The following is a 14330-nucleotide window of genomic DNA, read 5'->3' on the forward strand; positions in this document are numbered from 1 at the left end:
TGTATCATAAGTCTGCTAGGAATGTAATGGGGTACTGTCACTCTTTTTGCTCAATTTGTAGACAATATAGTGGGGAACATGATTATGAAAATGAAAAAAACAACCTCACCACAAGTATATTTTTTTATTTTAAAGAATAAATTTTGCTTTACCATTAGTTGTGGTTTAGACAACTATTATTTTTTTTTATTGAGTTATATAATATTTGCAAAGAACTAACTTTACAATGAAATGAAGAATATCATAGATTCAGGTAAATCTGCTTGATTATTCTTATTTTGCCTAGTTTTGTGTAAGAAACTTGATATGTTTATAATACAGAAAAAAATGTTTTAGGTGTGTAGAAATATAAACCGTATCAAAGTTTGTATGGAGACTGGCAGCACTGTTATTCTGTTGAACTTGGAGAATTTGTATGAAAGTCTTTACGATGCACTAAACCAGGTAGGGAATTGTTACATCAGAGTATTTTTTTCTATGTAATTTCGAGAAGACATGGTTTTCGTTAAAACATTAAGTCTCTTTCTATTTAGATAAGGTTTTTCTTTTCATTTTGACCTGGATACTGAACACACATTGTATGTTTTGTCATAATATTATTTTGTTTGTTAAAAATATGACCTTGACCATTTTTCAAAGTTGAGGAAAATATCAATTTTGCTTAAAAATTATGTGAATGCTGAAAAGAGTTATTTAATATGGAGAAAAACATTTGGAGGGTCCATAATAGGCAAGGTTGACTGTAGTAAGTGTGTGGAATAAACTAAGAAAGTTGTATGTGTACTTTGCGTTGTGTTTACTTTGCGTTTAATAATTACAATGGCGAAGCCCATAAAGGTACAAAGTCACGTCATAAACATAAGACGTAAATACGGGAAACATAACGTTAACGTTTGCATTATATTCTCAACATACTGGGGGCCGCAAAAGTATATCTTTGTATAAAATTCAAATATTTCTTTAAATGTCCATAATTGAAACGAACAAATGTGATTTAAAATATGATGGGCAATTACAGTCTCTATAACGATTTGAAAATCGGACACAAAAATTAATGTCCTCTAAGAATTTGTCCAAAATTTAATGTTCTCCTTTGCACGCATTGCTGCCTTTCGCATAGGCAGTGTTTTTCTGGTATCGACTTCTTTCGTCTCATTTGCTGTATTTGGTAGTTCATCTTCGTTGATCTCTAGCGGATAAAGTTTGACGATCCGACGTGAAGTTTGGCCACTGTTCGTTCTGATTATGGCCGAACGCACTAAACCATCGTTACCAGTACTTCCTCCACTACTGCTGTTTTCCATTTAATTCGCAGTTTATCGTCATGCACTTGAACTACATCTCCTACTTTAATGTTAATCTTATTGTCTCCAGTTTTTTTATGAAATTCTCGAAGTGAGGTTAAGTACTCAAATTTCCAACGGTTCCAAAAATGTTCAATAAGAGTAGATAATCTTTGAGCACGTTTTGAAATATCTGAAGCAGTCAATGCATATGTATCGTTAATGTTGTCCATTTCGGTACGTGGATACGGTAATGTTGTAACTCGGCGTCCATACAACAGGTGCGCGGGTGTTAACGGTTCACTATCGATAATGTCTGTAGAAACATATGTTAGTGGTCGATCGTTCAGAATTTTCTCTATTTCTGTGACAAATGTATGTAACATATCCAAATTGATTCACGTAGTCCTAGTGTCTTTTTCAAATTTGTTTTTGTAAGTGCAATTAATCTCTCCCACCACCCTCCGAACCAGGGTGCACGTTTCGGAATGAATCTCCATTCGACTGCAAAAGAAGATAAAGCTTCTTCAATTTTCTTTGGCTTACATAGCTGTTTTATCTCCTGTGACGCTGAAATAAAAGAAAGCGCATTGTCCGACATAACGATCTGCGGTAATGATTTCCTACTTGTGAATCGTCTAAATTCAAGTAAAAAAAATTCTTCGTTCATAGTTGGTATTATCTCCAAATGCACGGCTCTTGTCAACCCACACGTTAATAAACATATGTAAACTTTTTTCAATGTACCATCATTTTCCTTGACTTGAAGCGCTGCTGTATAGTCTATACCTGTAACTGTGAAAGGCGGTGCTTCTTGAAGTCTTATTTTCTGTAATGGTGGAGGGTCTGGTGCCCTGTACGGTTTTCTGTTGACCTTTTTGCAAGTTGTACATCTGTGAAGTAATTTTCGGGTGAATTGGCGCAAAGACGGTATCAATAAAATTGAGAATGGAAATGGGGAATGTGTCAAAGAGACAACAACCCGACCAAAATAAAAAAACACAACAGCAGAAGGTCACCAACAGGTCTTCAATGTAGCGAGAAATTCCCGCACCTGGAGGCGTCCTTCAGCTGGCCCCTAAACAAATATATACTAGTTCAGTGATAATGAACGCCATACTAATTTCCAAATTGTACACAAGAAACTAAAATTTAAATAATACAAGACTAACAAAGGCCAGAGGCTCCTGACTTGGGACAGGCGCAAAAATGCGGCGGGGTTAAACATGTTTGTGAGATCTCAACCCTCCCCCTATACCTCTAACCAGTGTAGAAAAGTAAAAGCATAACAATACGCACATTAAAAGTCAGTTCAAGAATGTTTGACGGATTTGTGTAACGGTGGCATTAACTCCAGAATGCATTACTAGTTCGTGTGAGTTCAACACTATAAGCTCTGATAATCGGTGATTTGCTGGTAAAAGATAAGGATGTTTAGCTGATTCTGATAATGGCGCATTATGAATTCTACCTTTACATCTTATTAAATTGTTTTCATCTAAATATAATTGAAGTTGTCAAAGTCGTGGAAGTTTAGTTTTCTGCGCAATTTTAAATGTGAGTGCGCATACTTCACCAGGGTATGCCGTCGCTTGGCAACATCGTATCCATAATATAGTTGATTGCTGTAATTCATCTTGTTGTATTTCCCCAGTGTTTCTCATAGACTTATTTGTCTTACAATTTTGAATAAAACGTTGGACATAAGTTGTCACTCGCAAAAGCTTCTTGTAAGATCCATACCTGTAAGCATTTATAATTTTGTCAATTCCAAAATGAAGATTATCAATTTTGTCAGTGTTGCTTTCTTCATCTAATGTCTCCTCATTGTCGTCTGCTAATAAGGATAAAGCTTTTTTTTTTGTTTTTTTTTTTTTCAGTAGTCAGGCTTTTACAATCCATTTACATCACCACCTGACTATGGTGTTAAGAGGTTTGATATATATATATACAACAAAAAATTGACTACATTTTTTTCTTCTAATGTGAATATATATTATTTAAATATTAACATTATAATAAAAAGTGGAAAAGAAACAATCACACACACATACACACACACATACACACACTCTCGCACTTGCATTAACATAACATAAATCAACTTGTGTATTGCAAAGAAAAATGTTATCTTTGTAAAGATCTGCTCTTTATGAACTGTAAGTTTCATTTTTTATTTTATATGATTTGAATCAAAAGTAATGGTGACTAATCAGTAAAAATGTAATCTAATGGGGCCCAGAATTTTTGAAAATAAGGTGTGGTACCATTTTTCTTTGCTATATAATGTTCATTTTCCTGATATTTTCTTATTTTTGCTAATAACCCTATAATACTTGGTTTCTTTTCATACAATTTACATTTGTATATATAGTTCTTTGCAATAATAATAATCAAATTCAACAGTAAACTCTCATTTTGAAGACCAAGAAAAATGTGCTTCTTAGATAATGTAAAGTTCACAAAATATCTTTTCAGTTTTTGTGAAAAAGTTTGCCATATAAAATGTGTTATTGGACATTCATAGAATAAATGCTCCATGGTTTCATCAGAAACCTTACAAAAAGTACAAAGCTTTGAATCTTTAAGTTTAACTTTATATAAGAAAGTGTTAGTTGCAATTATTCTATGTAAAAATTTATATTGAAAAGTTCTTAAATAAGTGTCTTTACATGATTTTCTTAAAATAACATAATATTCTGACCAATCTGCAATTTCAATACCTAGTGATTCCTCCCATTGTAAGAACTTTTCTGTTGGCAGTTGCACATTTCTGTCAACAAGATCTTTGTATACAAACTTTGCCTTTTTGTTACACAATAATCTTTCCAAAAAAATATCAATACAGTTAAAAGTTTCAAAATTTACATGAGCAATCTTTTCTTTAATATATTCTCTCATATACTTTGGAATGTTAGCAATGAGACCATAATACTTTAAAAAATTATTTGTTTGAAGTCTTGGTCCTATCTGATCAAAATTACAAAAGTCCTTAGTCTCTAAGTTAATAAGGTCAAACAAAGACTGCACTCCCCTTCTATGCCACTGAATAAAATACGGAAAATCTACTAGAGGTGCAAAATTTAAAATATCTAATGACAAAATATCTTGAACAGAAATATTGGTAGCAGGCCTTGCTACATGAAAGCTAAAAAATGCATCCTTCCAAAAAGGATTGCTAAGACTATCAGAGATTTCTCTGAGTTTCTCCTTTTGAAAATGCAATACCCTTTCTCCACCATACTGTTCAAGGTTTTTTAATAACAATGATTGCCAACTACCATATAAATTGGATGAAAACCTCTTTATCCAGCCAATCTTAAGGTATATATTAAAATAATGTATATTAATCATATTTAAACCTCCTTGTGGAATATCTCCGATGAAAGTACTTCGTCTAATTCGATCAGGTTTTCCATTCCATATGAATTGAAAGAATAAAGTATTCAACTCATTTAATTTTGATTCTGGCAAGTTGGGTAGTGCAGTCAACAGGTGAATTAATTTTGGAAGTGCCAAAGTCTTGATAACAGTAATCTTTCCCATTAGGGTTAATTTTCTATGTTGCCAACTCTTAAGGATGCCTGACACTTCCTTTATCTTTTTGGAGAAATTAATTTCTGGCATACTATCAAGATCTAAAGAGAATTCAATTCCCAAAAGTTTAAAATTTGAATAGCACCACTGAAGTTTTAAATCAGGACAGAGAATCAGATCTGAATACTTTTTATTCCCAACCCACACAGCTTTAGTTTTAGAAGAATTAATTTTTAACCCAGATACTTTTTGGAATGAGTCGAAACAATTTAAAGTCTCCCTCAAAGATGTTTCAGTTCCATCCAAAACAAGGAAAGTGTCATCAGCATATTGACTCAAAAGGGATTCATTTTCATGAACAAAAGTTTTCTTTATTTTGGGGTTTGACCTTATTTTCATAGAAAGTAACTCAACACCTATAATAAAAAGATAAGGGGAGAGGGGGTCACCTTGTCTACAGCTTCTCTCCAAATTAAAGAAGCTTGAAAGATGGCCATTATTTATAACACAACTTGATGCTTTCAAATAAAATACTTCAAACCATCTGCATATAGATGGCCCAAAATTGAAACTCTTCAATGCTTTTTTCAAAAAAGACCATTCAATAGAGTCAAAAGCCTTTTCAAAATCTACTAGTAGTAAAAGACCAGTTTTGTTATGCTTTTCCAAATAGTGCATCAAATCATACAATAGACGTGTATTCTCACCCATAAATCTATCTTTAATAAAGCCTTTCTGACAGTCACTGATAATAGATGGTAAAACAGGTTTTATTCTATTAGCAATAACGGCAGAAGCAATCTTGGTGTCAGTATTTATAAGGCTAATTGGGCGCCAATTAGCTAGATAACGTCTATCTTTATCTTCTTTTGGAATACACGTAATGACACTTTGATACTGAAATTTAGAAAATTCCCCATTTTCATAGCCAAAATATAATGATCCTAAAAAGAAAAGGTCCAATATCTCGCCAAAAGACTTTGTAAAATTCTACAGTATACCCATCTGAGCCTGGACTCTTTCCATTTGACATAGATTCTAGAGATTCTGCATATTCTTTAAAAGAAATATTACCCTCACACAAATCCTTCTCTTCTTCTGTGAGTTTAACATTGTGCTTGAAAAAGGAATCATCATCACATTCCAGATTTTTACTTGAGTATAATGTTTTATAAAAATTCATTTCTTCTTGTAAAACTCTAGATTGATCTGATATATGTTTTCCATTTTCATCTATGAGCTCAGTTATTGTTTTTTTAATAAAAATTTTCTTTTCCAATTTACAAAAAAACTCTGAACACTTTTCCCCATTCTCTTGCCAGTTAGCGTGGGATCTTAAAAAAACTCCTTCAATTTTTCTTTCTCTTATATTTTCTAATTCTAACTTTTTCTGGTTTAAAGCTGCATGAATTTGACCATCAGGAGATATGTTCATATGATTTTCCAAACTTTGAATGTCATTTTCCAGTAAAAGTGTTGCAGCTTTTTCCTCTCTAGCTTTTTGAATACTGTAACCAATAGACAAAGATCTAATTTTCATTTTTATCAACTCAAAAAATACTTGATCATTGCATGAGAGTTTAACATTTAACAGATCATCTATGTTGCCTGATTCATAATATTCTAAAATACTCTCATTTATACATGTTTTAACTTTTTTGATATAGTCTAAATCTCGCAACAGTTGGGAGTTAAATTTCCAATATCCCTTTCCCCGCTTTGCTAAACTGGCAGAAAAGGTGAAAGTTATAGCAGAATGATCTGTCTTATACCCAGGAATAATGTTAGTATTTTTCATGAGTGAAAACAGATCCTCTGTGACTAGAAAAAAATCAAGCCGACTTTGTTTTATGGGTGAGCATTGACGCCATGTATATTTTCTATCGTTTGGATAACAGGTCCGCCAAGGATCTAATAACTCAAGACTTTCTACTATTTCTTCAATCTTTTTTCGTGAGTTTGGGTTTCTATTATGAATAATATTGTAAGTGTCTATGTTTGTATCTTGTACAACATTCCAGTCCCCACATAATAAAAAGCTAGTATTTGAAAATGATGCCATTTTCTTATAAATGTCATTAAAAAATGAAGGTTCATCAGTATTAAATCCATACAAACAAACAAAAGTAATGCGTTGACTTGACAAGGATAAATCTAAGATAATATAACGACCATCTATATCAATAATAGAATTATGCACTTCAAAATCAAGACCTAATTTGAACATAATACTGACACCTGCACTTTTGTTACTATGATGACTGAAAAAACATGTATTTCCCCATTCCTCTTCCCATTTTTTTTCAATATCTTTATTACTATGGGTTTCTTGAAAGCAAATTACTGAAGCATTTTTGCCCTTCGCCCAATCAAAATCATCTGTTCTCTTTTTTGAATTAGAAATAAGACCCCTTACATTCATAGACAACACTGTTACAATATTATCCATTATCATATAAAACAAAACAATATTTCAAACTTGAGCAGATAAATTCTAACTTAAAAACCAATACACAATCATAGTTTATACAATCATACACACATTCAACAATAAGATGACACTTTGGCATAGATACCTGTAAAGTCATTTTTGTACAACAAAATTTCATTTACAGTATGGCATTTAATTATTTACAATATAAAGATAGTTGTTTTCTAAAGACAATGTATTAATTAGTATATATATTTAGTTGAGAGATTCATGATAAGTAAAAATAATAAAAGATTTTCGTTATCTCCCTTTGATTTGTAATTTTTTTTTTGAGTTATCTCCCTTCAATAAATATACAGTTATCTTCAACTTAAGAAGGGTTCACACAAACAAAAATAAATAGAATTATATATATAAAAAAAAGTACTTTGAATCAAATATGAATTCAAATTATTTAAATCAAATTCAGAGAGATGCATTATAAGTAAATAAATTGATAATATGCACAGCCCAGATTGTTTTAATCTTATTACATGTACTATCTTTCATTTTTTACAGTGATGAAACATTAAGCAATGTATCAAATAAGGAAATGAATTTCAATGACCTTTTTTGTTTTTGTTTTTCAGTTTTTGTTCAATATTGTCAAATAAGTCAAATCTTATTCTACTCCCATCCTGCTGCTTGGCATAGACATTGCAATTATAAAACCAGACGTTTTCAAAATGTTCACCGTTTTTTAATCTTGTCATCAGTCCTAGGTTACGCTGTGTAATATCATCATGGAACTTGATGTAATTTTTTAGCCCTCTCTTCTGTCTCATAATTTTAATTTTCAGTTCAGTATTGCGTACTTTAACAATGATAGGTTTTATGTGTCCCTCTTTCCCAGGAATTCTGTGTATTGCCTGTACATCATCAGGTTTAATGTCTACCTTTAACTCTTTGTTTACCATATTAACAAACTCATCTCTCAATACCTCATGAGGCCTTTCTGGGTAGTTGAGCATTCTGATGTTATGCTTTCTACTATACTGTTCATTATAATTTCCAAGCTTAATTGCATCAATAGCTCTATTGTTGTTATCACTTACTTGTTCTTCTAATTTCTCTATAGATTTATCTTTAATAAGGATAAAGCTGTGTTAATAGGTAAATGTGTGTCCAAGTTGGCTGAATTTTGAATTAGGCAAGTCGGTCCTGTTTTCCATAATACGCTCTCCATAAACTGTTTTGCAGTTATACCACGAGTGAGCAAATCAGCAGGGTTACAATTTGTCGGGCAGTATTTCCATTTGCATTCTTCCGTTAATTCATCAATCTCTTTCATTCGATTCGATACGAAGCGTTTCAACGGTTTTGACGTATTTAACCATTGAAGTACAATTTGGCTGTCAGACCAAAGTGTCACATCTGTACATTCCAAAGTACATTTAAGATATTGTGTCAGGCGAGCTCCTATTACGGCAGCCATTAATTCCAATTGTGGCAATGTCAGCTTTTTAACGGGTGCAATGCATGTTTTTGCCATCACTAATGCGGCACTATGTCCTTTCGATAGATACATGTATGCTACCGCTCCATACGCTTTCATGCTTGTGTCGACAAATACATGTAGTGATCTTGAGTTTGTATTTCCGGTAAAGTATTGTCTAGGCAATTTCATACTTGTAACGATTCCTATGTCTTTTGCCAGATCCTTCCATTGTAACTGTAGATTTTTGGGTAGGGGTTCGTCCCAATCATAGCGTTCTTTCCACAAATCTTGCATCAAAATCTTTGCTCAGATACTTACTGGGCTTAAAAATCCTAGCGGGTCAAATATCTTTGAAGATTCTTTCAGAATTTCCCGTTTTGTAATATTTGACGAAACACACGGTAAAACTCATTTTGCGTAAGATAATTCCTCCGTTTCGACATTCCAACGCATTCCCAATATTTTTGCTTCTTTGTCGGTATCTAACACGTCCTCCTTGATAGCTAAATTTCTCACATTTTTGTTGTTTGAGGTCCATGAGCGAAGATTAAATCCTGCATTTAACATCAGTTGTCGCGCTTCCTTGAAATAAGTTACGGCTTGAGTTTCATTGCAAATGCTAGATAAAATGTTGTCAACATATAAATACCTTGTCAGTATTTTAGTAGTTTCATTTTCTGTTTGCTGTAAGTGTTTCAGCAGGACAGCGTTTAAGATAAACGGCAACACGTCGCTCCAAATAGTACAGACTTGAACCTATATGTCGCTAAATCGCTTTGTGGGTGAACAGGGTTATCTCACCTTAAAAATCTTGTGACATCACGGTCCTGTTCATGCAGTCCGACATGTAAAAATGCCTTCTCAATGTCAGTTACTATGGCAACCGGGTTCAATCGAAATCAGATTAAAATCTTTGTAAGGTCGTTTAAAATCTGAGGTGTGTTCATTAAGCAATCATTAAGACTCTGTAACTGTGATGACTGTCGGCAGCTACAATCGTAAACGATCCTGATTGGTGTAGTTGTTGAATCCTTTTTAACGGGATGGTGTGGGATATAATGTACAATACCTTTACTAATATTGGGATCCTTAACCTTCTCAATAAATCCTACCTTAAGCATTTTGGGATATTGACTTAATTTTTCGAATGACGTTTTCAGTTCTTCGTTTTGTAACGAAGAAGTTGGTAGGCAAGGGTTAATGATCTGGTTTCCATGGCAACTTTGCTATGTACTTGTTTTCTCGAAATTCGATTGCTCACTTTTGATATGTTTCCATTTAATCTTCCGTTTCAACATCTGTCGTGTTGCTATCTATTCCTAACGACTCTAATTCCCAAAATCTTTCTTAATTGAACTCCTCTGGTTTGTGTGATGTCAATATGTTGTACATACCTACATTACTCTGTTGTCGATTAGACGTTGGAATTGGACCAGACAACAAATAGCCAAGTTTGGAATTTACGGCGGTTGGACCATTTCCTCTTAATATTGTATCCTCTATGAAATCCCAATAGAAATCAGCTCCGATGAGCAAGGAAATTTCAAAAGAAGAGTTGTCTTCTGTAAACGGATGAGCTAAACGTAATCCTCTCAGGTACTTGAATTCTCGTATACCATTACCGATGTAAGTGGTTAACGGGCTGGCGATGTTCGGTACTACTAGAACCTCAACTGGAATTTTCGTTCTATTCATCGACTCTACGTATACGCGTGCTCTTGACAAATGACGGACTTTGCTGTCTTCCAAATGCCGATAAATGTATGGTTTCTGTTTCTAGTATTTCTAAATCTATTTTCGACGCTAACTCCTCGGTAACAAAAGAGCGCTGTGCTCCTTCATCAAACAAAATGTGAGTATCAACATATCGATTTCCCCCAACTGGTGCAACGGCAGTTTTTAGAAGCACGTTTGAACGGGATTTTTCTTCAGACGAATGAAAACTTGTGGCGATCAATGTATCTTCGCTATCATCAACTACGGCATGAACTGACGTTTGCCTATCATTAGTACATGTATTTTCTTGGCAGAGACTTGTGTGGTGCTTTTTATGGCACTGTCGGCAGCGAAATTTCGATTTACAATCTATGGAACGGTGTGATCCTAAGCAGTTAAAACATAACTTCTTTTCTTTGACGATTGATAGGCGTGTATCGTGATCTGTAACATTTGGGCATTTTGCAGGGTCATGTAAATTCTGGCAGAATATGCAAGGCTTTTGTCGAATATTTTGTGTTTGTCTCTCTCGGTTATCGAATGTAACTACTTTACTCGGTGTACCTTTTCTATTAGCGCTTGTCAAAAACGATGCGGTCATTGCAGTAGGCTGCATTGAATCCATAAATGACGAAGAGCGTTGTCCAGCTTCAATTATAGTGATTTCTTTCAAAATTCCACGTCTCAAATCAATCAATTTCCAATTATCAGAACCGTTTTCACGAGCTAAGTGTTGTCGTATTTCTGGCGGAATCTTGTTCAGTATTATCGGAATAAGTAATGCACCATATGATTCTCCGGAACGGCCTAACGATTCAAGACCTCTTATATAAGCCTCTAACTTGTCGTACTAAACACGTAGACTGAGTAGGTTATTTTGTGGTGCTCTAAGTTCTAGCATAGCTTGCATATAAGCATTTGTTATCTTATGCGATTGTCCGAAGCACTCCTTTAAAAGTTAAATAGCTTCCATGTAATTTGAGTTTGTGAGGGGTAACCCGTCAATAGTTCTTGCAGCATGATTAAAAAGCTGGGATTTTAAATAACTAAATTTCTGTACGTCTGTGAGTGTTACATTGTAATGGACGGAAGATTCAAAAGAGTCCCAAAATGTTTGCCAAGTCAGAATTTCTCTGTTAAACATGGGTAGTGTAAGTTTCGGCAAATGGTGATTTTGGTTGGTAGGTTGCTGAACGGGATACATTTGTGTTGTGTACGGAACAGAACTGTGTTGATTAATGTTTTCAAAAGTGTGAGAAGATATTGCGTGATCATGCTGTGGGATATCATTATCAGTACATACTTTGTTTGCGAATGTTTTCCGTAAATGTCGTATTTTGGTGTTCAAAAAGAATTTGTACTCATCTAAATTAAGAATTTCTTCCTCGATGTCCTCCTCCTTTAAAGAATTCATAATATCTTCGTCCAATGCACTAATAGTTTTCTGTTTTTGAATTAATGTTTCTAAAAGTTCAGCACTTTCTTCATTGTCTAAGTTTGAATCATCTTCCGTTTTCGGTAAAAGTCTCTTTACTGCACTTTTGTGACCGGCTCTTACTGCTTTCAGCTTGCTGTCCATCTTTTCCAATGGTCACGGCACCATAAATGTGTGGAATAAACTAAGAAAGTCGTATGTGTACTTTGCGTTGTGTTTACTTTGCGTATAATAATTACAATGGCGAAGCCCATAAAGGTACAAAGTCACGTCATAAACATAAGACGTAAATACGGGAAACATAACGTTAACGTTTGCATTATATTCTCAACAGTAAGAACTGATTTGATTATTTTGTTGATAGAAGCCCAAATATAGATTTTATTTTTCCTTGTCCCAAAGGTTCTGCTAAAAGTATTTCGAGCATATTACAAGGTTGTAACAAAAAGATCAATGGAGTGGCAAGTTTAATTCTGGATGTCGGTGTACTTATTTGACAAAATATATAGTAAATGACATTTAAACTTTAAAAGAAGACATCTTTTAAAAAAGAGAAGCAAAAGATACCAAAGGTACATTCAAACTCATAAGTTGAGAATGAACCGACAATGTCATGGCAAAAAATGAAAACTGATCAGAAGACAAACAACAGTATACAAAACACAACATAGAAACATTACAACTGAGCAACACGTATCCTACCAAAGAGATCTCATGTGTTCCTGGAGGGAAAGCAGATCCTGCTCCACATTTGGCATGGGTCATGTTACTTATGTAAGTAATTAAAAGATATTTATTGAAGGTTCAAGTGTATATTTTAAAGAATTATTGCATGAATATTGGGGAATATTGTACTGAGTAAAATTTTATATTGCATGAATTTGCGAGTGCAATATATGTTCTACAAGGGACATTATTCCAAAATATTCATGCAATAACTCTTTTATTGTTTAGCAATATAATATTTGAAAGTAAAAAATGGTTTAAACTAAGATTTTGTTGTTGATGATGTCATGAATTTTGAAGATTGATTGCAGTAGTGCAATATTAGAAATTATTGCACGCTAACTTTTGGTTGCTTTCTGTTGGAAATATTATATTGCTATGCAATAATAACAATTGTTGTACATTACAGTATTATGTAGAGTTTGGAGGAGAGAGATATGTAGACTTAGGTCTTGGATCACATCGTGTGAAATGTAGAGTACACAGGAAGTTCAGGTAAATATCTAATTTTATCGCTATTTAAAAAAAATTTCCTTTAATCTTGCTGACTGATAATTTCCTTTCTCAATTGAGTCCAGTGATATGAAAAATTAATGCTAGAAATTAAAAGGGTACAAGATGTTTCTACTGAAAATGGCATGAATTTGATAATGTTGTCGTAGATAAAAAAAATAAAAAAATATAGGAGTTGTTTATGAATAAGTAACTGGTAATTATTTAACTTTTTACATTATGACTGTTTTTGAAAATATGGATAATGCTGAAATACGAGAAGATGTAAAAATTTGTAGTGGAAATTTATATTTTTTTATTTATTATAAAAAAAAATAAAAAATTGATAGACTTAATAATCATATTAAATGGAGAAACACAAGTTACCACTTATGACCATATTTCAATGTCTCAAGCAATTGTTAGGGCTGATCTAGCCAGTTTAAAAAGGGGAGATTCCCAACCCAGGATAAAGGGAGGTGTTCCAACCATCTGTCCCCATTCAAATGCATGACCCCACTTGTTCTGAATCAACCACTGTTGTCCCTGCACCTGACTTGAGACAGATAAGCAGTAGTTGCCCAAGTGTAGAGTCAACTTAATGGGTTGAAAATATCAATTGCAATTTTCTCTTTTTCAGACTGATTGTAGTAGCCGAGAAACAGATTGTATATGACAAGTTTCCAATACCACTGATCAATCGTTTAGAGAAACATTTCTTGTCGTTGAAGACCATGCTGACACCTTTTCATCTACAACTTACGGTCAAGTTACAGGAATGGGCACAACAGTTCTGTGAAGTCAAAGTTCCTATGCATATGAGAGATTTTAGGCAAAAGTAAGTTCATTACTGTTTTACTCTGTTGCACTATATAACAAGGTCTAATCAGTATTATCTGAATGCTAAATGTTTAAATGAATGTTAAAAATTAGAATTAACAAGGTTCATTTATGGCAAAAAATGGCTTAAAATATCAATATCACAAAACACCAAAACAGTCACAATTTGGTTCGTAAATGGGTTTATTTCAAAAGTCTTCATGCAAAATAAATCAGGGTTTTTTTTCGTAAGAGGAAATAATATTATCGTATCCAAAGTTACCCAATTTTTGACATTTTGTCAAAATATGATGATTTTGTGCAATTTTCAGAAGTAAGTGTTTTAGAAACACCTTGGTCGCCACCTACAATCCAAATTGTGTTTTTACTAAGATTCCAATTCTGATATAGAAG

General features: G+C 33.4%; 1 protein-coding gene across 1 annotated transcript in view; it reads left to right on the top strand.

Annotated features, from left to right (window-relative positions):
• The window catches only part of LOC134722103 (E3 ubiquitin-protein ligase rnf213-alpha-like), a 148554-nt gene that overhangs the window by 77632 nt on the left and 56592 nt on the right, over positions 1-14330 (top strand). The window contains exons 45-47 of the mRNA XM_063585590.1: positions 337-444; positions 13015-13100; positions 13738-13935. Coding sequence (XP_063441660.1) covers positions 337-444; positions 13015-13100; positions 13738-13935 — 392 coding nt within the window. The remainder of the gene's footprint in view (positions 1-336; positions 445-13014; positions 13101-13737; positions 13936-14330) is intronic.

The sequence above is a fragment of the Mytilus trossulus genome, chromosome 6 (assembly GCF_036588685.1).
Source record: "Mytilus trossulus isolate FHL-02 chromosome 6, PNRI_Mtr1.1.1.hap1, whole genome shotgun sequence".
Lineage (NCBI taxonomy): Eukaryota > Metazoa > Mollusca > Bivalvia > Mytilida > Mytilidae > Mytilus > Mytilus trossulus.